Genomic DNA, 24,859 nt, shown 5'->3' with positions numbered 1-24,859 from the left:
TCTTGAAAGTAGGCATGTACATATTAGTTAAATTTTTAATGTTTAATGTTTAAGTGTACATAGAGAGCAAAGTTAAACCGCAGTCAAATTCCTTGTATGTGTACATACCTGGCCAAAAAAGCTGATTCTGATTATAGTCCGTCAGGAAATTAAAGTCAGCAACAGCCACTTTCTCCAAAACTTGTTTATTTCAAAGCAAAACAAATATTTGCCTGAATGAAAATCTAAACAATCAGCTTTGGTTAATAAAAAAAAAGTAAATAAAATGTCTCCTCATGGTCAAAATTGACCAGAAATGACTCTCTGGCAAGTTCATTCTCCTGTGAGAAATTGCTAATCTTCCGATTTTTGATCTGCGTTTTGTGTCATCGACAGCACCTCTGAAGAAACAGGTAGACTGGGGGAGTTATGGGAATGTTTGGACCTTTTCCCTCTGTGGACCATTTCACCTCCGTTCTCCCCTTCCTCTCGCTCCAGTCGGCCCCTTTTGACAAAATGATTTATCCTGGACTCCAGGCTCTCGCAGCATGGCCGCTCCAGCAGGGGCCTGTAGTTCCTCTGTCTGCTGCCTTCTACCAGCCAGCAGTGGTTGGAGGACGCTCCACCTGTGGATGGAGAGACGTGAATCAATTTACAGCCTTTTGATCTAAGGAAAAGATTCAGCACATCATTAAAAGAAAACATGGGGATGTAAGTGTATATGTACCAGTTAGCAGTATGCATGATGGTGCTAATAGAAAGAAGCATAATGGTGCAACACAGGAGCTAAGTATTGCAGGACTACTGTTTTGTTATTTACAGAGATCAACCATGGAGGCAGTTATTTTTTAAAGTCGAGATGAAACGGCATTTCGAGAGTATCTAGCTTCCGTATCGTGACGTGCAGGCGGGACATATCATTAGAGGGATTTGATTTGATCGTTGAGAAGTGGGCGTGTCATATAATTCTTTGCGCTCTGCGGCTAAATGTTGCAGATTGATTGACAGGTGGATATCATGATATTATTGGTTGAAATCGATTGGTACTAGCTTACGTAAGCACACGTGATATTTTTTCTTCTGATATAAGAATACAAAAAAAAGGATTTTCTGTATTTTTTTTGGCCTATATTGTCAAATAGATGCACAATATTACCGGGGATGTGATCTAAAAGGATTTAAATGAGATTTTTCATTTCACCTCGACTTTAAAGACATGATGAATTCATTAATAATTCATCTTGAAATTACAGAAAAACAAAGGTTAATTTTCTCAGGATAAAAACATAATTCGTGGAGAGCAAATCATTTTTATTTTCTCAAGGATGGAGAATGGAGAACTCAAAAAAAACCTAATTTATTTTGAAACAGTTTTTTTCTGTAGTAACAAAACTAAATATGTTATTGGTATAAACACAACAAGTATTACAACAAAACATTGATAGTGTACTCGATGTGTCATAAATTTATAGCTCTGTCCTGGGCCAATCTCGGAAACCATCGGCTATTTCTATGTAGAATCTGTAAACAGGCTGATGCTAGATACCCTGCCTGCATTATTACCCCTCTCCAGCCCTGCAGAGCTCTATATCAAAACCCCTGTTATTATAGTCCGGCTTATGATTAAACTCAATGGACTAACGACAAACATGTTGAGGTCTTTACTTCTCATTGTACATCTCACCTATGGCCTCCAGCCCCTGGATCATCCCAAGGAGGACATGGGACTTCACAGCACTCTGGGTCCAGTGTTGTTGTAGCGCAGACAGGACGTGGTTCACCTCTTCTTTCTCCTGCGTCCAGCTCAAACCTTCAAAGTGGCAGTCGTACAGCACCAGCGGGTAGTCTACTGCCATGCTAGAAACAAGGGGAGAAAGGTTTAAGGAAGAGTCGCACTATAGTTGTCAGTGTTAAAAACGTGACTGTGATAGAACAGACGGAGTTGATTCACCTGTATTGGGGCTTCCTGGGGTTAGTCTGAACATCCAGGAGCTGATCGATAATCTCTGGGGCTTCCAGCTTCTGCCCTATGAGGAGAAGTAGTGCCATCATGCACCGTACCTGCAGCATAACACAAAAGGAAATTCACGTCATTAATCCAAGTAATAACACATAGAAGATCAGCTCCACAATAGATTAGAGAGATACAACATTGTGATCTTTTAATACCTGGTGGTAAAGGAAGGCCAGTCCTTTGATCTCAAATATGAAGAGGTCATATTGGTCTGTGCTGGATTTGTTCTGAGGCTGCACAGGTTTCACTGACGCCGACAGGATGGTCCTCTCAAACTGCAGGACTCCGTTGCCCACATCCATTTTGCAAATGTTACGGAAGTCATGGGTGCCTTCATATCTGTAGGGTGTCAAAGACGTCCTCAAGTCAGAACTGTGACTTTATATTTAAATTTAGTGTTGATAACTTGGTGTCATCGCCCACCTTTTTGCAGCTTCTGTCATCAACGCCACATCCAAGGATCCTCTTGGAAAGTAGTACCGATAGGTGCGGGACTGGCAGTCAAAGCGTGCACTGAAGCCCTCTGCTGCTGGCGCCCAGTCCAGGATCCTGATGTCCTGGGGTAAGACTCTGTTCAGCATCTTCACAAATGGAAGCTCGGAGGCAGTAGCTTTTTTTTTGGTACTGACATCAATGTTTTCAGGGAGTGTGATGCCGAGTCCTCCACAAAACTGCGTGGAGCGCAAATCGATCGTTATGACCTGTGTAGGGAAGAGAAGGTTGCTCAACCACTGATTGGACAAATGCAAAACAATAAATTACACTTTGAGTCTCAGTGAACTCACTTGGGAAAAGGCACTGACTCCCTTATCAGTGCGACCACACCGGTGGTAGTTGGAGCTCTGTCGGTCCTGAATCAGACGCGTCTTCAACAAAGCTTCAAAGAGTCTGGCTTCCACAGTGTTGTCCGTGTTCTCCTGGACGGCAAACCCCTGATAGGCCCATCCCAGGTAAGCCAGCCGCAGGGCAACATGGCGCCGAGGGTGGGCAGAGAAGTCAAAGGGACGGTCTTTGGATGCTTTTTTACCCTTTTTGCTGCTGCTGCTGTTGCTGACATCAGGTCTGCTGTCTGTGTTTTCATTAGGAGATGAATCCCCAGCTTCACTGCTCTCCTTCAGTTGGGACTTTAGCTTCTCCAGCTCTGCCTCCAGATGCTTTATACGCTGGATTAAAGCCTCGGACATGTTGCTTGACAAATTAACGAGAAGAATAGGGACTAGGTATACAGGATAACTTCAACATTTCACCAATTAAGACCTCTGTTAGCTAACACATAAACACATGCTGGGTTAGCTACTATAATATTCTTTTTTTTAACTTAACACTGCTACACCAGGTGAAGCAGACTTATTAATATTTTTGCTAAATTCATAGTTAAAAGTAACAACAATTTTCAGCCACTTGGTTTTCTGGACTCTGTACTTTATGTTTAGAGGCTAAATGCTACAAACACGCCGATAGCTCGTGCGCATTATTACACAGTAAAGCGACATTAAGACAGGTTGTGGTGCTCAACAAAATTAGAATAACGCCGTGTCTTTACCTTTGATTTTAGTCTCAATTTTGGTGATACATTTGTGTCTGCGGCGAGTTTTCTGGATTGCTAGCGCACACGTTACTTTTCAGTTATGCTGGAGTCGGACTAAATTTGACAGCGGACGCATTTCCCGTATAGGGTTGCTGGGTAATGTAGTTTACTAGTTAAATTGCCCCGCTATGACTGACCAAGGCTTTAGAACAATTTTTTAAAAACCAGACACTGTGTCATTAAGGGTGTTAGTAAATACAAAGATGAATCGTCATACAGAATATATTTTGCTATTTATTTTTAATTATAAATAATTGGTTATTGGATAATTAACAGCAATATTTTTGTATGTCATTCTGGTTTTAATCATAATTCTAATCATAATATTACTTCTAGAGTACTTTAGTTATGGGTGATCAACATGAATGTTAAGTGAATTTATCTTACATGATGTTTCTACCATTCATTACATACAGTTACTGGGATGTTGCCACTCTAAGTTTTCAGATTTTGGGCCAGTTCGTCAATTTTCACCCTCAGTCCTATCATGCTGTTATGGGAAGCTAATGCCATTATGGTAGGAAATACAATTTTCGCTTTGTGCCTTTGGAGGACGCAATCCACTTGGAAAACCTCCGCCAGACTACGTAAAATGCGTTATCTGGCGGAGACCTTGGGAGCTTGTTAAACTACACTTCCTCAATCTACGATGCTCGCCTCCGATGTCTGAAGTGTTGAGTTGAAAAAAGCACATACATTTATTCCGTGAGGTGCCTTGAAACGCTGCCTGCTCTCCTGTTTACCCTCCCAGACATTCCACATTTATAACTGAGTCATGTCTCGTTCAAAATCGTCCGGTTTGAAATGTAGACTGAAGTCCCGAAGATTTTTTAGACGATCCACCGGTATATTCTCATCGTATTTTGGATTCTGTACCTCTCCGATGCATTGCCTGCAGCGAAAACGGTAGTATTTCACTCCAGTGTCTCTCCCTGGGCCGTTTCAGAGGGAGGGCGCAATGCACGCTGGGTGTTGTAGGAATGTAGAATGGGCGAAACCACGAGCTGTTTGTACAACTTTCTCCGCAGCTATGGCGCCAACTTCAAATATGATTGCTTCTATCGATTACAGGGAACACCAGCTTTGACTGACAGTGTTTTTTTCCAGGGGAGCGAACTGCTCCTTTAAAGATGACCTGTTAAACTTTAGCTCTCGGCCTCAACTGCATAGAGCATAGACCAAGGATGCCCTATCTGAAAGAAAGAACAACTCCAGCCCAGTTTAGCGGTCTACAGGCTGACTAAGCATTTGGAACTGGAAAAGAAACATTTAGAAATATGAAAGAACAGCTGAGAAAAAACAATTGCTCAGGAAAAAAACATCTACATTCGGAGGCCTCCAGACTGAGCTGTTCATCTGCAAACAACAAACATGTCCAAAATACACTCACAAGAAAAAACTTCTTTGAACCACACATGCATCACACATTTATCGAAAATACTCAAAGCATGCATCAAACCAAAAGACAACAACAAACCAAAATCATGTTTGGCACACATGTAAGGAGCAATAACAACACCTCAATGACATGATCATATAAACTATTTATATGATCCAAAATACGAATCAGAGACAGTTTGGAAACAACAAAGCAAAGTCCAGCAATAATAAACTGGACAAATAAACAAGAAAGATCAAATCTGAGCCAAAACAGAGAATGTCAGTGATGTGGAAAGTCGGCTGTGTTTTGTCCACAATGACTCATGAGCTGAGGCTTTCACAGCTCGTCTCGTGTCCAGACACAAGCAAGCCCACAAGACACCCCAAAAACCTGTAAAAGTTAAAAAGGTTAGAAGATACTGGCAGCAAATGAAGTTATAGTCGGGTGAAAAAGGTTATTTTCCTCTCTGTAAATTCTAATTAATTCTGGATTTCGCTACCCCGGGCAAACAGAAGGAGATAGGCTGTATTATCATTCAAGCCATCCTCTGCTTACTCGTCAAATGTCTGTATTACCATTTGCCTCTATGATCATTTTCTTAAGCAAATTGAAAAATGCTTATTATCTTTTAAAACTAAATTGCTAAATCATGCAGAGAAATGTGTGTGATTTTATTTAATTTTAAAAGGTATCATGACATTTATGTCATTCCTGTTTTACCAGAGCGTTCAGAAGAAATATATCACCTTGATGCCCGGGGAAACAACATTAGCCTTTTGGGCTAACCGTGGCTAATTTAGGCTTTGTTGTTGTTGTTGATTAATAAGCAGCTATGTGAAATTTAAAACGGCAAGAAGGAACATATTTCGAATCCCAGTTCAGACGTAGGGGCCTTTCTGTGTGGAGTTTACATGTTCTCTCTGCACATGCGTGGGTTCCCTCATGGTACTCTGGCTTCCTCCCACAATCTTTATCTACACAGCTTATCCTGTTTAGTGTCGCGGGGGGAGTGGAGCGAATCCTAGCTGTCATTGGGCGAGAGGCGGGGTACACCCTGGACTGACCGCAAGTCAATCACAGGGCTGACACATAGAGACAGACAACCTTTAACGCTCACACCGACGGGCAATTTTAAAGTCACCAATGAACCTGGAAGGAAGCCGGAGCACCCGGAGAGAACCCACACATGCACAAGGAGAACATGCAAACCGCACACAGAAAGACCCCCTCCATCCAAACCAGGTCAGAACTAGGAACCTTGTAGCTGTGGGCAGGGGCATATCCAGGGGGTAGGTCTGGGGTGGCCACCCCAGGTACCACCCCAAAATCCTAAACTACGATTTGCCCATGCGGGACTTATGTTCAAAGCAACTTTTTGGGGCGGCTAGCATGTGGCATTTTGAAGTGCTTTTTCTTTTGATGGTTCTTTAAACTGACTTTGGAAATACATTTCCTGTTTTAGTCCTTAAAGAATTAAGAATGGAGGATTTATAAAGTCAAACACTCTGTTTGTGTTCATTCCTAATTAAAAACCTATTCAAACAAATATAAGATCTGTGTGATACAGGGGCAGATCCAGAGGGGATTCTGATTGAAATCTGATTGGCCACCCTAAGTGCCACCGTAAAATCCTAAACTATGATTGGCTATTTGCCTTGTCAGAGGTAGGACTTAATATCAACTATCTGTGCTGTGTTGCCACAGGCTGCTAGTAGCTATCTTTGTATTTTAATGTGGCACTTTAGTACTTACAATTGTTACTCTTACATCTGACCATACATCTTCTTTTTGAGTCCTTAAAGAATTAAGCTTAGAAGAAAGGGTTAAATGCTATTCATTCACGTGTGTGTGTGTGTGTGTGTGGACACATACTTCATGCCACCCCTGCAAAAGTCAGTGCCCCAGTTGGGCCACCCCAGTCCCAAAAGTCTGGTTCCGCCCCTGGTGTGATACCTCAATGTTAGTAGTTATATAATTAGTGGAGACAGAAATGGTAAATAAATGCCATCTTGACGTGTGTGCGCACCCATACTTCATGTCCCAGATGGGCCACCCCAGTCAAAAAAATCTAGACACACCCCTGGCTGTGAGGCAACGGTGCTAACCACTGCACCACCGTGCAGCCAGGTGCATCATCAACATAAAAAAATGATAAGGTCCTTAAGTTAACACCGTCGCTATTACTTTATTCTGACTTGCACAGCGGTTAAAAATCACGTTTAAGGACTGGTCCTGATTTATTTTAGGGGCTTACAGCTTACGGTACTTTGTTTCACACTGGGCCTTCGAGGCGGTCGAGAAAAACTTACAACAATCTTCCATTGTTTCATATTATAGATGGAATGTACCCTCTCAGTGGCAGCAAAATAATAAAGAGGAGTTACATATCTGGTGAAATATCTCTGATGACGCTCTCAAAATATTTTCTTTTTTTAATCTACTTCCAGCCGTGCAACCGCAGAGATCCATCTTTTCCACAGGCATGTTCTCAATCAAATCTATGAGGAAACCATCTTATGTGCAACATAATGTTACTTACACAATCCACCATAGAGGAATTATTTATACATGTCCCAAGAGGGAGGCGAGGGCAACAATAACACCCCCTGCAATAAGGACTATAGGGATTTTTAGCTCCGTGCAAAAAGCCAGTCTGTGAGTAAGTCACGTATGGTAGTGCTACAGTCTGTAAAGATGCTTAAAGGCAAAAAGCAAAAGCAGTGCTTTATGTAGCAGCATTAAACCCCGGTTCAAAACCTGTAATGTTAGTGATTTAACGCCACATCTATTTCAAATTCATCTATTCTATCCGTTTTTTAAATTCCCCTGCACATAAAAGCGTAGAAAGTTGGCTTTAAACCTTTTTAATTGGAAAACATTGCAAAATAACCGGTGAGTCTGACGGTTAATCCTCCATGTTTGCTACTCTTCCCTCTAGTAACACCATCCACCGTGACCCCCGAAGCCATCTAATATGATTGTGTCTGATACAGTTGGGAGAATCAATTTACTCGCTCGCTTTCAAACGACGCGTCAAATTACCTCCACTCCCCTGCATCAGACAAATGAAGGATTACAGTCACAGCAGACTTCCTGTGCTTCTTCAAAATCACGTATTGTCGGAGAGTGAGTCAGAGTTTGTCTAATAATTTGCCTGAAGAATTAAGAGGTAGAGTTGGGCTGTAGTGTGATTTCTTATGAAAACAACTCGCTCATATGAATCCAAAATAAATACTGGAGTAGCAGTTAGCAAGTAGAGAATAGAAAATTGATTGAACAGGAAGTGGTGTTGATTTACTTCTACCAATTCAATCTGAAACATCAAAGTAATATTTTTAGAAGAAGAATCAAATCCTTTTGAAATCATTAAATCAAGTATTGATATCCTTTCGACCAGACCTCTACTGGGGCCTTTCTTAAAATGATCCCAGTGTGATAAAAAGGTAGATATACCCCAACAGGTAGGATCTTCAGTGTGGCAGGTGAGTGAGGTGGTTATGTCTGTTGCTTTGTAGAGAGAAGGTTGTGGGATCAAGGCGCTTAGTGCTGTTTGTTAAAGTAAATCATCACTATGGGATGAAAGGTTGATATAGCCAACCAGGTAAACAGGGTGGTCAGTTAGCTCAAAGGATAGGGTAACCGACCAGTGTATCAAAGAGCGTTCAGACTCTGGTTCGAATCTGACCTCTGCAACTGTACCCATTTCCAAATATGCCACAGTCATTTAACAATACAATTATGCAGAACCACGATGATGTCAAAACTCCAAACAAACCAGTAAAAGGACGACGATGGGTTAGCTCAATGGATAGGGAAAGTTACCTGTGTATCCAAGCGTACGTTCACACCCTGGTTCTAATCCAACCCTGGGCAAAACAAATAACCATGTGGGTGGTCTTTAAGTTATCATAATGTAATTTAAAACAGATATAGTTGAACAGGCAAGTTCTGCAGTGTGGCAAGGTGGCATGGTGGTTAGCACGGTTGACTCGCAGCATGAAGATGCGGGGTTCAAGGCTGGCCAGGGCCTTGTCTGATCAGATCACAGTTGTCCTCTGTTCTCCTTGGTTGGGTTGTGTTCAAGGCTGGCCGGGGCCTTGTCTGAGTTAAGGTCGGTCGAGTAGGGAGAGTAATAATTTCAAAACTCAGAATAAAACCCCTCAAGAATTAGCTTAATAATGATGCACCTGTCTGTGTGTCAAAGATTACGTCCAAAGCCCAACTGAAATGAGACGGTCTGGTCTACGAAGGATTTCCTGTCTGTGCACCAAACGCCGCTCCAGTCACGTAGTTCCTCGGCCATCATCTCGTTTGAGTTGGCGCACAATAAATCTCGGGATACTTTAGGATGCACCCGATGGATCCTTTATGGCCTGGGAAAAGGAGGACGCATTTGTCGACCGCCTCTGAGGGATTCTTTGGAAATGGGAGAGCCTTCGACGTGCTGCTGTGACGTAGTCGGCCTTGAAATAGGTCCTTTGAAGGATGCAGCCCCCAAATTAAGACACGGCTATCATGTGTTGCGTGCATTTCAGTTCCATTTTTGAAGCAGTTTATCTCATATTTCTACACTAGTATTTAGTTTTTTGTTTAAATATCTTCTGTTACCCAGATTTTTTAGTCCAAGGCTCACTTGGAAGGTGCACTTTCTTTCCGTCACAGCTTTCTATGATTACTGGACCTTGTTATGACGGTCCTTCCATCCGTTTGAGGTCTAAAAACTTCCCCCGGAGCTTCTCGGTACAACATATGGAGCAGCTGCAGGAAACCTGACCCGACTCCACGGACTGGAAGAGGACAAGAGGCCTCTGGCTGCAGCACAATTACCTTTGCCATGGTAGAGTGAGCGGCCGGGCTGCTTGTGAGGCACTGCCAGAGTGTCCTCACATCTTTGCTCTCTCAGAGTCCAAGCCAGAGTGCATGAGGCTGTGAAGAACCATGCTGCTTTGCAATTTCTATGTGTTTCATTTCATTTTCAAAGTTTAACTGCATACTTGGGTCCTCACTGACTCACTTGGTTGACATTTTTTAAAATCTTTGCTGCAATATGAGGTGCACAACCACAGGAGGGCCCTGTTCCACTTTTAAACAGCAAATGTAAACATCATTAACATCTGGGTTGGAGTGATGAAGCTGTGTTTGCAGGAGTTTGTGGGAACAGGATAACACAGTCTGCATGTCTTTGAAGGGCTTCTTGAGAACAGGAAGTGAAATGATTACCATAGTTGGAGTGCTCAGTCACACAGTCCCTCTCTTTGCTTTTCCTGTTTTGAATTCCACAAGACTTTGTGAAAACTGTATGATTTCCGCCTGATAAGGAAAATTGTCGAGGAAAGGTGGGGTTATGTTTATATTTACTTCACGGAATATTAACATTTAAGTACAATAAATGCATTAGTGTATAGTGTATAGTGGAAAAGTCCATAAATGGCTTGAAAATGCACCTATACCAAATTGTGTATTTTGTGTGTAATTTTTTTTACCTTATATGGCTGTTTTGTGCATATGTCTATGAGACCTATGCAATGTGCACATCTTTTTAAGGTGCTATTAATTAATAGTCTTATATATGGCTGCACATATCCAAAAGGCAATTACTACAAGCTTTCGCAAAAGTTAGTTTAAAGCCAAATCTGTCATGGGAATGTGCAATTATATTTTTTTAAAGACCCCCACCAGTGAAAATCAAGCTTTTAACTCTAAACATCTCCATGTGGTGTTTCTCATGTGCTACAAGACACATCAGGGACAACATCAGCAGTCACCTCCATGGCTGGGCCTGTCTGTTTTTAAACTGCAGTGTACCAAGGACAGGCTGAACAACACGTTTTCAGATTGGCAGGTTTGTGACGTCACAAACCTAAGGAGACAATCCCGTTACGCTATGCATATCATTATGTGTAACCTAAGGCAACAACCGTCATTGTAATTTTCCAAACTCACTACTGACTACTAACTTTAACGTTACTACTACTGATTACTACATCAACAAGTTGCCACTAAACGATGGCAGAGGCGTGTTTTGTTTTCGTGACGGAGGAGGCGGTTGGAAATTTGCATAGTGGGCGGGGCTTATGCAGATTATGGAGTTTTTAATGAGGGAGAAGGAGGAGATGCCTTGGGAGGATTCTTACAAGATAAGTAAACGTATTTTGCACTCAATTTATTATTCCAAATAGCATTTTATATGCCTTAAAACATGACTGGAGCTGGTCTTTAAGAATTTAAAATAAAAAAAGAAAGAAAAATATTTTTAGTATTTAGTTTGTTATGCAGCAAAACTAATGCAGGGGCCAAGGACTATCCAAGCAGAGTAATGTAAGCAACACTAGTAGTACCCGTACGCTCTTTTTGTCTGCACTCGAAATGACATGATTTGACGTGGTTAAGCAAGCTGTTGTTCGTGTTTTGTCCGAACGTAGAGTGAAGTATCTAAATTTTCCATCAAAAATCAGCCTAAAAAGGCATAAATATGAAGATTTTACAGTATATTATTCCTTTTTCTTATCTGTTTCTGTAGTGACTTCTCATTACTTTACATCACTCATATTTATTTCTCACATCTGTCTTAACTGTTGAATGTTTGTGCATGTGTGTTTTAACCAATACATGTGACCTTTCTTCATATATGGACGGGGTTAGAAGTGGGTGGAATGAGAACAGTTAAGTTCCCCTTGATGCCTGGTCCATCAATCACGCTGCTTTTATCGCTTGGGGACGTAATTTATGTGCCTCCCACCATTTGGTACTACTTACGCATTCCAGTTCGTGTAACTCCTTCCTCACATTCTTACGCTGACCAGCGCCGAGTGAAATGTGTCCATCTAAAACCGCAGCGTATTAACTCGTTTATTTGAGGGACGCTTTTATGAAAACTATTATGCCACCATTGTTATTGCTGTAATGTTTTTAATGTGCTTCGGAAAAATAGTTTAGCACGATATCTTAGCCACAAATGCATCAGTTTTGTAATGTTAATTCCATGTTTCCACTGCATATTACAATATAGCTGTATATTGATCAATATGTGGTGTTATATGCGCGCTAAAAGGCTGAGATAGACAATATTTCATCGAAAATCTACATGTGTGTAAGGTTTAATCTACCTTTTTGATCCTACAATGTGAAATGATTTCACTAATGAGGGGCTTGACATCTGCTGTGAGGCAATAGCTGTGAACCAGTGGGTTGATTGGAGTCAGGTGTGTCTGGTTGTGCCTCCACTCTGTGGCCTACATATACCACATGCAGCAAACACTGCTTGCACCCACTCTTTGCGCTCTGCAGGTATTGTATGCATGTGAAATATTAGGATAACGACATTAAGCTACTCTTTCAATCCTTTGGGGAAGAACAACTACGAAGGGCAGCCATCGGGAGCCATTTTTCTCTGTCTTCAGACTCAGATTGGGAAGCTCACATGCTGGTCTAATGTTAAGCAGCAGCTGTCTTTCAAGCTGTGTATCATATTGGGAATCTGAGAAATCATTATTTTTTGAACGCTTACTAAATGATCAGCAACTGTTAGGACAAAGAAAAGGGAAACTCAAGCCATGTGTCAAGTAAAAACATGTTTAGTGATGACTCACTACAGTCAGACAACAAGCTAGTGTTAGCATTTAGCTGCCTATTGTGTTGCTGTTAGCAAGGAAGTGGCTGAAGTTTTGTAGTGTCATACGATACAAAAGTAAATTATGCTAGCTAGGAATATTTTCTCTGAATGTACTTCTTAGCTAACATAACGTTAGCTAGGGAGCGGATGTATGCTAGAATTAGCTGTTGTCCAACGCTAGCTAATGGTTTATCATTGTTTTACCTTTTATTATATGACCTAATGTCCCTCTGGATTTTCACTTTTCATTGTCTTTCCAGTTGCTGATCAAGTGAAGTGTTGAATTGATCCTTATTTGTCAGATTCCCCACATTCATGGCATTTAAAACTTTGAACACAGCAGCATGACATAACTGCATTTGAGCTTCCCACCCTGAGCGTGACGTCAAAGGATAATGGCTGCCGTGTGAATATAGTGAGGGGCTGTTTTCCCCTTTTTTAAACCATTCAGAAGTTGTAGTACTGCAAAAAGCCCAAGATGTTTCTTTTTAAGTGTTTTTATACATGAAACAATAAATTGAAATTTGAACCTTGTTTTTCTGTGATTTTGTTGGGTTGTTTTTTTTTTAAGACTGGTTGGCCAATTGAGTCTCTGCAGGTGTTAAAATAAACGCACAAAAAGTCAGTTAAACTGTATTTTAGAATAATCAACCTAATTCGCCTCACAGGCTTTAAAGGGGGGTAAGGATCAACAAAGGGTAAATGAGACACACCCAACCAGCAGCATTAACATATCAATAGAATTAAAGGTGTAATTTACAAGTGAGTTTACTGCTGGTCACATGATCCTACTTTCATTCAAAGAAACCTACCCCGGAAGTCCACCATTTGAAGAATCAACTTCAATGCTACAAAAACAAAACCTTTTCATGCACACTCGCAGAAAGCTGCTCTACTGGCTCGGCTTCATTCCTGCGGTGACTTTGTCTGCGTGGATCAACCTACATTTGTCTGAGCGTTTCAACTCTTACAGGGACAAAATGTCAAAAAGAAGCTGACATTGAGAAGTATATTCTGAAAGGAGAAAAGAACCAGGTAAAATGTGCTGTTTCATGTCTCTTATCACTATCTGCCTTACTCCTTTCTGTTTCTCTTCAGCTTCAATGTTTTGTCACTCCCACACTCCCTTTGTTTTCGACCACATGTGTTTCTGCCTCTCTCCCTCTGGTTTCAGCACAGGGAGACAACAGGGGCTGGACGGGTGTTTTTAATTGGCCTTCCGATAAAACTGCCTGTTTCCTGTGTACTGTGGGGCTCAGAGTGGGCTGTGATTTGTAGAGGCAGTCTGAAAGCAGAGGCTCCTCCTGCAAGCATCTGCGAACTTCACACTTTACAACTGAGTACAACCTCAACCACAAAAAGAAGACGACTGATGAGTGACCTTTAGAAACTCAGCTTTTGCCTGGTTACTGTTTCTGCTTAAGGATGGACCAGGATGGCAGGAAGCAAAAGACGTTCGTGTCTACTTTTCGTTTGGCCCTCAAGCCTCAAAGCAGACCGTTCTGTGTGAAGAGGCAGAAAGAGGATGGACTGGACGCCACTGACAGGACGTTACTGGGGAACACCAAACAGGATGTCACGTCTGCAACAGGTAAACACGAAGAAGAAGAGGTTGAAAGTTAATTTACAGACGTTTTAATGTGTCTGATTTCATTGTAGCTGTTTGATATGACTGGAAGGAAAGTAAATCATGTTTTAATTTGAATTTCTTTGCATGAGGGCAACTAGAAAAGTTTACAGAAACTGACATGACAAGATGCTAATTATTATTTACATACATAAGACCAAACGTCTACCAGTGAAACCAGGAATACTGGAATCTGCTTGATTGCATATATGATACAGTTGCTACCTATTCAACTTTGGTTAAGGTGTAGCTCCCTGTAAAAGTATTATTATGATACGTCTTGTAGTCAGAAATGTCCTCAGGCACTCAGGATATGTCAGTATGACATGCAACCTGCCTCCCCCTTTCTTCACCTAAAACACACACACACACACACACACACACACACACACACACACACACACACACACGCACACACTGCATTCCTCCATCCACTGGTGACCACCCATTACCCACCCCTGCTGGACATTCCAACACCGACACATGTGTAAACACACATGTGTTGGGAAAGTCTTGTAAACACCATGTAACACACTCCAGTAGACTCAGCAAGGGGTGACTGATTAACTAAATACCACACAACCACATCAGTCCAGAGTTTCCTATTGACATTAGTTTGACAGCATTAAAGGGCCAGTTCCCCAATTTTCAACCTCAATCCTATCATGCTATTATGAGGAGCTAATGCCATTATGGTAGGGAAAAAATGCTTTTTGGCTCTGTGCTTTTGGAGGAGGCTGTCTGCTTCTCCAATGGGCCCTGGAAAACCTCCTCCAGACTACGTAAAAGGCGTCATCTGGTGGAGGCCAGGGAGCTTGTTAAACTACACTTCCTCAATCTCGGACGCCCGCCTCGGATGTCATGTCTCATTCAAAATCGTCAGGTTTGAAATGTAGACTGCAGACCTGAAGATTTTTTAGACGATCCACCGGTATATTCCCATCCTATTTCAGCTCTGAGCCATTGCCTGCAGCGAAACAGTAGTATTTGACTCCAGCGTCTCTCGCTGGGCTGTTCCTTTCAGCTTCTATGGATTACAGAGAACACCAGCTTTGACTGACAGCGTTTTTTTCCAGGGGACAATTGCTCCTTTAAGGTCTTAGGCTAATAGTTAGCATCTTAGAAATTCAATATTCAAAATAATGCCATTTCAGTTGCTACAACTTCCTTGATATTAAAGCTGGGAGTGGTTATGGTCAGATTTTTTTTTTATAAGTTATGCAATAAATTTCACAAACCAATCATAACGAAAGTCCCACAGCAGCTATTCTGCTATTCAGATATTTTACACCTAGCATGAGCGTTGTCCACTGGCGATTATTGATGACTGCGGGTAAGTTGAGTCAACCGCAGTTGACTATTTTTGGCTGCCGAAGTTTAGTGTGGACCATTTGATATTTTTTCTTAGTGGCAGGTGTTGATTTTTGCCAGAGGAAATCTAGTTAAAAAATATAGCACTAACACACTATCTATTGCCAACTAAGGTAACACAATGGTGATTGAGCCTATGGCCCACTGATGAAAGCCTTTGCGTTTGCAGTATTACAGACTGGGCGACTTTCGCTGAAAAAATCATAAGCAGCAACCAGTTAGTGACGCGTTTTCCATCAGCCAGCAGTGGTTGGTCTGCCAGAGAGGGTGGGCGGAGCTAAGCGGCTGCTTTTGCGCTCTCTGCAAGTGTTGTGAGTAAACAGTAATCTACTACGGCTGAACAAAGAAAGAAAAGATCGATGACTACAGATACAACTTCAAAAATAAGTGAAAATCCAAAGAAAAAGAAACAAATTTGACGCTCAGATGAAGGCAAACAGTCTGAAAAGGAAAGCGACCGTCAGCGAGTAAAATCAAGTGTTCGTCACACATGCAGCAGTGTCTGGATATCTGGGAAGTGTGCTCCCGCAATTACCGTTTATCACCATAGGAGGTGCCAAAAAGAACGAAACTGAGATCTTCAAGATTATCACTTTAAGTGACCAGTTGAAATGAATAATCTAAGAAGTCAGAGCTCCTGTTTCCTCCTTTGTTTCTGAATATTACAACTTAAACATACGTTTGTAAAAGATGAACTACGATAATTGTAACACTCCTGTTGTTGTGTGCAGAGCCAGGGAGATGTCAGTCAGAGCCTGATCTGCTGCCCCTCCACAGTCTAAAAAATGGTCTTTAAAATGAATCACTTCAAATAAAAAAATTCAAACAAAAAAGTGAATAAAGCGATTAAAGTTAATTTAAAGTTTGTTCAGTAACTTTTTGTCAAGGGTGGAAAGACTTATTCATAATATTCCACTGAAACATTAGCTGATGATTTTAGTTGTGCCCAGCCCTGATTGGTCAGTTCAGAGGAAACAATGTTGTACACACTTTGTGATCCAATGAAACATGTCCGAAAAACATAACCCACTGTCCTCACATTCTCCCCTCTGCTTAGCCTCCAGACTGAAACCCGTCCAGACGCCAGAAAAGCCTCACTTCAAAAAGCCACTCAGCGACTGCACAGTCTGCGAAGGAAGTGATGCTACTTTTCAAGGTGTTATCACAGGAAGTCAGCCTGTGAGCGTTTCCTGGCAACACAATGGTAAACGACTGATTACTATACATCCAAAATATGTTTAAAATACCTTCAACCTACTCTCCATTATGAGCCAGGAAGTAACATGCAAACCAAAGCTTAATGCATTTTCCACAACATCCTGAAGATAAGAACTGTCAGTTATGTGTTTTTTCTATTGTTATTTTGTCTTTAAGGTGAGAGTGTGCGTTCAACTAATACTTCCTTCAAAAACGGCGTGGCCAGCCTAGCTCTCACTCAGTGCTCACCTGGAGATGCTGGGACGTACACGTGCATCGCTGAGAATACATCTGGGAAACAGACAAGCAGTGCTGTGTTACACATCAGAGGTAAAGCAGGGGTCGAGTGTGTCGAGGTAGACATTCCTTACAAACGTCAAGAACAGGTTAAACCCTTCCTTAAATGGACCATATAGATCTTTCAACATTAAACTTGTTTTACTCTGTTTGCAGCAACAAAGGGAATCTCCAGTGCGAGCAATCACGAGCTGCACAGGAGTGGCGCATTTAAAGCTGCATTGCCTGGAAACGGCAAATTGTCCTCACTTTCTGAAGGAGAAGTCAGACGCAGAGAAGGAAAAGACAAAGGTAGATACCAAAATGTTATTAAGGGTCCTAAAAGTCCTCTTTTTCTTTGTCTGCAAAACTAGCTCAAAATAATGCTAAATATGCTGATAATCAAGTGCTTTCTGGTGTATGAAATGGATGCCCCTGCTGGTGCTACTGCAACCAAACTTGACTGCTCTCATGTGATTGGTTGGATTCTGCCTTTCCTAGCAAACACACCTGTGAGTCCACCTTCTTCCTCAGTCCCCAACGACACCAGGGATACAAACCTTCAAAGAAAAGTCCCTACTAGCAAAGGTGAGAAGACTGCACCACAGCATATGTAAAATTGTACTGCTCCTCTGTCGTGTTTTATTGATTTAGCTGATTCTGCTCCTCCTCAGCACCTCCTGTGAAGTTTTTAGACCCACCAGAGCAGGTGGAGGTTCGAGTCGGAGAGCAGGCCCGGCTACACTGTGAGTTCAGGAGCAGCTCTGCTCCTGTGGCCTGCTGCTGGATTTTCAACAAAGACAAGGTAATGCTAACTTTGTCTTCACTTAAAATTTCTGTGCCAGCAAAGTTCCTAGTTTTGACTTTCTCCTTGCTTTCTCGTCAGGCGGTGGTAGGGGGGCCGAGGATGTCCGTGAGAAGCAGTGAGACACAAAGCAGTGTGGAGTTCTCAAAGGCCTGTCCGGACGACACAGGCTCGTACACGGTCGTAGTACGAAACCGAAAAGGCTCTGCTCAACATACAATCTCCCTCAGTGTCATAGGTGAGCAACACTTGAGTCTAAAGTTTATTATTTCTATATTTAGAGTTCTCATGGGACTTTAGATGATGCAAAAACTGGTGTTTGTTGTCCCTTAAAGGAGAAGTTCGCCCCTGGAAAAGTCACTGTCAGTCTAAGCTGGTGTTCTCTGTAATCGATAGAAGCAATAATATTTGAAATTGGTGCCATAGCTGTGCAGAAAGTTGTAGAAACAGCTTGTGGTTTCGCCCATTCTACATTCCTACAACACCCAGCATGCATTGCGCCCCTTCCCTTTTGAAAGGAACGGCCCAGCGAGAGACGCTGGAGTCAAATTGATCGCTGCAGGCAACGGCTCAGAGCGGTACAGAATCTGAAATACGACGATGATATACCGGTGGATCGTCTAAAAAATCTTCAGGTCTGCAGTCTACATTTCAAACCTGACTATTTTGAACGACCCATGACATCGGAGGCGGGCGTCCTAGATTGAGGAAGCGTAGTTTAGCGAGCTCCCTGGCCTCCACCAAAAGACGCATTGTACGTAGTCTGGCGGAGGTTTTCCAGGGCCCATTGGAGAAGCGGATAGCGTCCTCCAAAGGCACAGAGTGAAAGTGCATTTTTTTCCCACCATAATGGCATCAGCTCCCCATAATGAAAAAAATGTACCGAAGTTGGTCACCTGGTGTCTATGAGTACGCATTAAGTTGTTTTGTGCTTGAATTCCCCCCCAGACCGACCAGACCCTCCTGCATCCCACCCAGTCGTGTCCCAGCTCTCCACCGAGTCCCTGGTCCTGTCCTGGACGGGTCCCAGCTACGACGGAGGCACGGCCGTGCTGGGCTACATCATGGAGGTCAGACCAGAGGAGGCGGGGAGCTGGACTGAAGTGACAACCCGCTGTAAAAACACATCCTACCATGTCCGCTCGGGCCTGGAGCCTCAGGGGAAGTACCGCTTCCGTGTCAGAGCGTACAACTCGGCAGGGGTCAGCGAGCCGAGCCAGGAGTCTGAGTGTATCAAGATGGCGACCACAAGTAAGTGATAGTAGAAAAGGATTGTCAGAAACCTGTCAGGAGGGATGTGCTTATTGTTGTTGTTATGTTTGAAGAGAAAAAGAAGGAAGAGCCTGCGTCGTACGTCACAGTGACCACTGATACCACAAACAAGGTCAAGGATCACTACAATGTGCATGAGAAGCTGGGAGTGTAAGCATCAATCCTTTATATTCAAGACAAATCTTTCACTTGTACAGTTTTGAGAATTCTCACGACCATTTCCAAAAAGCGAATTGAAGTTGTCTCCTTGTTTGTCCTGGATGGAATATTTCCAGTGGGAAGTTTGGCCAGGTGTTCCGGTTGACCCACAAAGAGACGGGTGAGGAGTGGGCGGGGAAGTTCTACCGAGGCCGGACCTCCAAGGAGAGGACGGCAGCTCGCAAAGAGATCGAACTGATGAACTGCCTGCACCACCCCAAACTGGTCCAATGTGTGGCTGCGTATGACTCGCGCTCGGAGATGGTCATGGTCATGGAGTAGTAAGTAATTGTGAAGCTGCGATTTGATCTTGTAGGATTATTCCGTGTGAGCTAGAGGGAATAAAAATATGGCCCACAGACGGTAAAGCAGGTGGATGTTATCTGTCTGCCCAGTATTGCAGGCGGGGAGCTCTTCGAACGCATCGTGGACGACAACTTCGAGCACACAGAGCCCACCAGCGCCCGCTACATGCAACAGATCCTAGAGGGCATGCAGTACGTTCACAAGCAGAATATCGTCCACCTGGACCTCAAACCAGAGAACATCGTCTGTGTTGACACAACCGGCACGCGGATCAAGATCATTGACTTCGGCTTGGCGAGTAAATTGGGTGAGTTTGCTGGATTTGCGGTAAACAGCCTCATTGCCGTCTCGATGGGATCTCTCAGTGGGACTTATATTTAACTTTTACGGCCTCTCACCAGGGATGGTGAATAATTCTCCCTGCGTGTATTCGAATGCATATCCGGCGTGTTTTCTTGTAAAAGTTGCAATACAGGGAAATCCAAGAGTCCTTATAAGGCAGTCAGTGCTGTGCAGCCTTTGCACCCAGCATAGATAATAAAATTCTTCCTGTTATGGTTCACATAGAAGCCTAAAAAATCTTGGCTGCACAAAACTTTGCATCAAGTAATGATAAGTATTTTGCCACATGGGGTCAACAATTCAAAGTGTGTTGTTTCTAAATTCCTAGATCTCATCCCACTACATAATAAAACCTCCTTAAATAGACCGAAACTCAATAAATGCAGCAGAGTCTCTGAAGCCAACTCAGGCAGATTAATTGGTGACTCTTCAGACGGCTTGGCTCCAGACTGTGTGGTCTATTTAGAGGCGACTACAGCCGTCTGTAAATAGGCTAATGCAAACAGGCGATAACACAACATTCAGGATGACATTTACAATTCTCTGACTTTCTTGTCTTGCTTTTCAGAGGAGAGTAAACCTCTCATGGTGATGCACGGCACGCCGGAGTTTGTGGCCCCCGAGGTGATCAACTACGAGCCCGTGGGCCTGGAGACGGACATGTGGAGCATTGGAGTCATCTGCTTCATCTTGTACGTGAAAAGAAGGCTGTAGTGGTTTACACATAAGCAAGTGTAACACACTACTAAAGAAGAACATGAAACTGGGGTTGTTGTGGGACAGAAAAATAGCTTAAAGGGGACATAATTAGCTATGCAATCAATGCAGTTTTTGAATCACATTGGTGAAGTTTGTTTCGTTTTAAAAATTGTATACAGATTTTAATTTAATTATTTTTTCGGAGCCTCTCCGTCCATCTGAAACGAACAAGCCATTTTGCCATTCAAAGGTTAGACATTAGCCACGATTGGCTGACAGCATTTAGTGTGACCGCGTAGTGCGATCCCACGTGAGGGAGCAGCCGCACCGCACTGTCACTCCAAAGTTGTAGAAAACATGGCTGCTCTAGGATCAGTTATTCGGCCTTATATGTACAAGCCAGAATCACCAGGAGGTATTGGAATGGTGAGTTGGCGGCCTGAGGTGAATGATGGTGAATGGTCGATTGCAGCGACAGCAAGGTTCTACGTAGAAACCTGTAACTGTTCTGAACGGCTCATTTCAGAGGCGACCTTTTTAAAAAAAAAATTTTTTTAATGTAATTCTGGGAAAAAAAACAGAGTTATGCAGTTTTTACTTTTTCACTGTGAACAATAAACACCCCAAAATGTGAAACCCATGCAAAATATTCAAAAGATAGGGCCCCTTTAAAATGACATAAATGCTCAGTATTTCCTCTTTAACCTCCTTTTACCCACATGTCAACTGTGGCAAAGTTATTTGAACAGAACTAAAATGTAAAGGGATACAAAACGATCTCGGAATATATATTTATGATCTAAAATACATCCAAAGTAGTCTTATGTATAAATGCTAATTTGGCGCCATCTCCTGGTAAAGTTGTATCACTACAGTCGCCCACAACATCATATTAGTGCTACAGTTCTTTAAATATGCATAATTTTAACCAAAACCAGCATAATGGAATAACAGCCTCGAGAGAATTAATTGATCTTCACGTTAGTGTTAAAAGAAGAGAAAAACATGGCGGGCCTCCATAAGACTGTGCAGTATTCATTGTTTTACACTCTTGTGTCCTAGGCTCAGTGGAGAATCTCCCTTCCAGGGGAACAGCGATGCCGAGACTTTAGCTCTTGTGACCGCTGCCCGCTACGAGTTTGACCAGGAGAGTTTTGAGGACATCTCTGATCAGGCTAAAGACTTCATCGGCTACATGCTGAAGAAAGACAAGAGGTTGGTCTGGTTGTCCTTTATTTTTTTCCACATCAAAATCCCACCCTTGTGATACAGTGACAAAGCTCACTCACTGTGAGAAGCAGCAACAAGAGCAAGGAAAATGGATGAGGGTGCTTTAATTCTAGCTGGTTGATAATGTCACATTAGGAGCAACTTATTCCTTGTGACATTTCCAACCATTTACAGACAATTTGCATCGAAACAAGCTGTTAAGTAAGCTTCTAATATGAGTCAAGGAGAGGAGCCTTATTTATGCAGCAGATAATCCACAGCTGTGATCCCAGGAGACTGCTGGCAGCATTTGACAACCTTTTCGCCTCTCCCTGTCTCTCCACGTGCTCTGTAGATGCAGGTTGTCATGTACCGAGGCCCTCGCCCACCCCTGGATGGTCTCTTTCACCCCTCTGAACCGCAGACCCACAAAGTCCCTCAATAAGGGGAAGATGAGACACTTTCTGGCCAAGCGCAAGTGGAAGGTAACACAACATGCTGCCAGGCTAGCACTGGAGAGATGTACAATTTCTTATCAGTGCTTCCATATGAATACATTTTTTTCCTATATAGACCTGAAGCGGAGTTCTGAGTAGTTCGTCATGAAGTGCTATGTGTCCTTTAAACTTGTAGAAAACTGGAAAGGCTGTTTTGGCCCTACAGCGGATGGCTAACCTCTCTAACAGGCCAGACTCCCCTGGCAGCTCCGCAGAGGGTAAGACAGATAAAAAGACACACTCATACTCACATAATGTCCTGTAAAGTCCTAGAGCTACATACATATGGCAGATGACTCGCACTTTCCGATTGTCACTTCAAGTTTACCGTTTTGTGATCAGTAAAGGCCTTGTGTCCGTTTTATTCGTCACCATCCTCCCTCTCATCCAGAGCCAGGCTGGAGCCCAGAGGCAGAGGAGGCCATCCAGTCTCTGGAGAAGCAGCTTCAGAGTGAACCGCGCTTCCAGCAGGCCCTGAAGGACGTCACCCTTCCCAAAGGAGCAACCGCTCAGCTTTCATGCATTGTCAATGGTAGAGTGACAGAACTGTGATGCAGTTCATTAAATAATGGCCCAACGCAAGGGCCTAAAGCAACGAAGACAACACTGTCTGAAATGCTCTTATTGCAGTCGAATAGCCCGAACTGACTTAACTTAAAGCTGCCATGATTCATATTTTATGTCATCTATAAACTACTATAGGTCCTTGCAGTTAGTTTGATTTGAAATTACATCATACTTAATTTTACATCAGTTTTAAGGAGCTTTTCACTGTTTTGGCTCACTGTTTTGAATTTATGGTCTGCTACTTTACTCTTTTGCAGCTAGCTTGGCTCTGTCCAAAGCTAACAAACTCTGTCCATTTACACAATTTTCATGTTCTCTGTTATCCACAAACTATATCTTCTTTAATTCCTACAAATCCAAAGTGCGGAAATGACAACTATTTCATGGCTATGAACAAAAACTGCACTGGTCACCTAGCAGCCTCATTTATGACTGGAAATATTTTGTTACATTTGGACTGTTTCAAGCTAGCAGTTTTTCTTGTTTTTGTGCTAGCTAAGCTGATTAGCTGCTAGCTGAAGGTTAATGTTTACTTTAAAGGCTTTATTGTAGGGCACTTTTTATCTTTCTTTTGGCAGTTAAGCTAGCTACTGAAATGTTGACAAAATTATAAAAACTTGTAGAGCTTTACCGAATACATATTAGCTTCCAGCGGATTTTTAGCTAGCTTGAACTGAAACGCAACAGTTGTTCTCAATCTAACAAACTAATTATCCTTTAGCATAGACTAGATATCTGTATATAGCGCTCATAACTTAGTGTTTGCCAACCCCCTGCTCCTCTCCTTCCATCCTATTGTCTACATATAATCATCTCTGGTTCGAAAAACAAAGATGGTGACCGCCATAATGCTTAAATCAAGGCTTCAGAATGGCATTTGAAAAACCAATGGCTACGTTAGCTTCTTTCATACAGTCTATTGTGTAAAGGGGAAAGAGAACTGGAGCAAAGTAAGAAGATTAAAGTAGTTTGAGAGTAAAAACCTAAAATACGGGGAGAATTAATTATATTTAAAATGTTGAAATTGTACATGTATTACAAAAAATGGGGTAATATTCATGCTAACCCTCCGCACAATCCCAGGTATAGTGTTGTAAATATTGAACACACTTTGCTAGTCTGGATACCACACAAAAATATCTTTGATGTTTGTTATTTTATGTTCTCGATTCTAAAGTAATGTCTTATTGTCTCATTTCTAGGCTACCCACAGCCAGAGGTGAAATGGCTTCAGAACGAGCAGCCGGTGTCTGAATCGAGCAGAGTGACCATGGAGCAACATGAAGGGCTCTGCGCTCTGGTTGTGGCTGATTTGAAGCCGTCTGACTCTGGGGTTTATGTGTGCAGAGCCAGCAACAAGCTAGGGGAAGCAATGTGCTCCGCCAAACTGAAAGTTAAGGCAACAACTTAAAATCTTCAGAAGAGAAGTAGAAGGATTTTGATAAAGCCAGGACTTTGTCGTGTCATGAGGGACAGTTATTCACTGCCACACAAAAGGCTGCTTACACATTATTTCAAGGCGAACAGGGTGTGTCGTGTTTATCCACCATCAGAAGGACAATAAGGTTTGGACACGCATACCCAGAGAGCCCTTTGTTTCACAAGTCACCAGTTACTAGTGCACTTACTCATGCTGTATTCTTTTATTACCACGTTCGACTAATGCACAGGGTTTTGTTGTACTGATATAAGTTAATGTGCTGCTGTTGCTGAGCTCAGCATCATTAACACACAAGTCACATGAAAATTGTACATTTTGCACATTTAAATATGTTTTTTAGACATAATAATTAAAGGCTGAATTTTAGAGAACGTACGCTTCAAAGTGAAAGTTTGTGAATTCAAAGAGCATTTATGGAAAATAGGAAAGCTCGTTAGCTCATTCATCCAAGTGATGTGCAAGATGATGGATTCAAAGA

At 42.4% G+C, this 24,859-nt stretch overlaps 2 protein-coding genes across 2 annotated transcripts; one reads left to right on the top strand and one right to left on the bottom strand.

Annotated features, from left to right (window-relative positions):
* Positions 1-224: 224 nt before the first annotated feature.
* Positions 225-3,618, bottom strand: pus3 (pseudouridylate synthase 3). Its single transcript, XM_069664941.1, has 7 exons — positions 3,537-3,618; positions 2,779-3,181; positions 2,417-2,694; positions 2,149-2,332; positions 1,931-2,040; positions 1,664-1,836; positions 225-605 (listed from the first exon to the last, which is right to left on the bottom strand). Exons 2-7 carry the CDS (start codon positions 3,175-3,177, stop codon positions 334-336), a joined length of 1,416 nt encoding a protein of 471 aa, XP_069521042.1. The 5' UTR covers positions 3,178-3,181; positions 3,537-3,618; the 3' UTR covers positions 225-333.
* A 9,896-nt stretch (positions 3,619-13,514) lies between these two features.
* On the top strand, positions 13,515-24,852 carry LOC138593908 (myosin light chain kinase, smooth muscle-like). The gene is made up of 18 exons (XM_069664991.1): positions 13,515-13,609; positions 13,749-14,165; positions 16,630-16,776; positions 16,947-17,099; positions 17,223-17,357; positions 17,547-17,633; positions 17,720-17,850; positions 17,932-18,088; positions 18,799-19,101; positions 19,176-19,272; positions 19,398-19,601; positions 19,716-19,933; positions 20,537-20,660; positions 21,730-21,882; positions 22,232-22,361; positions 22,510-22,591; positions 22,765-22,905; positions 24,143-24,852. The coding sequence occupies exons 2-18, from the start codon at positions 14,000-14,002 to the stop codon at positions 24,349-24,351; spliced, it is 2,637 nt and encodes an 878-aa protein (XP_069521092.1). The 5' UTR covers positions 13,515-13,609; positions 13,749-13,999; the 3' UTR covers positions 24,352-24,852.
* The last annotated feature ends 7 nt before the right edge of the window (positions 24,853-24,859 follow it).

This window comes from Semicossyphus pulcher, unplaced genomic scaffold (genome assembly GCF_022749685.1).
Source record: "Semicossyphus pulcher isolate SPU_LCO1_2020_fin unplaced genomic scaffold, fSemPul1.0.p SCAF_16, whole genome shotgun sequence".
Taxonomy (NCBI): Eukaryota; Metazoa; Chordata; class Actinopteri; order Labriformes; family Labridae; genus Semicossyphus; species Semicossyphus pulcher.
Note: the sequence above shows the minus strand (reverse complement) of the source record. Positions and strands in the feature narration are given on the sequence as shown.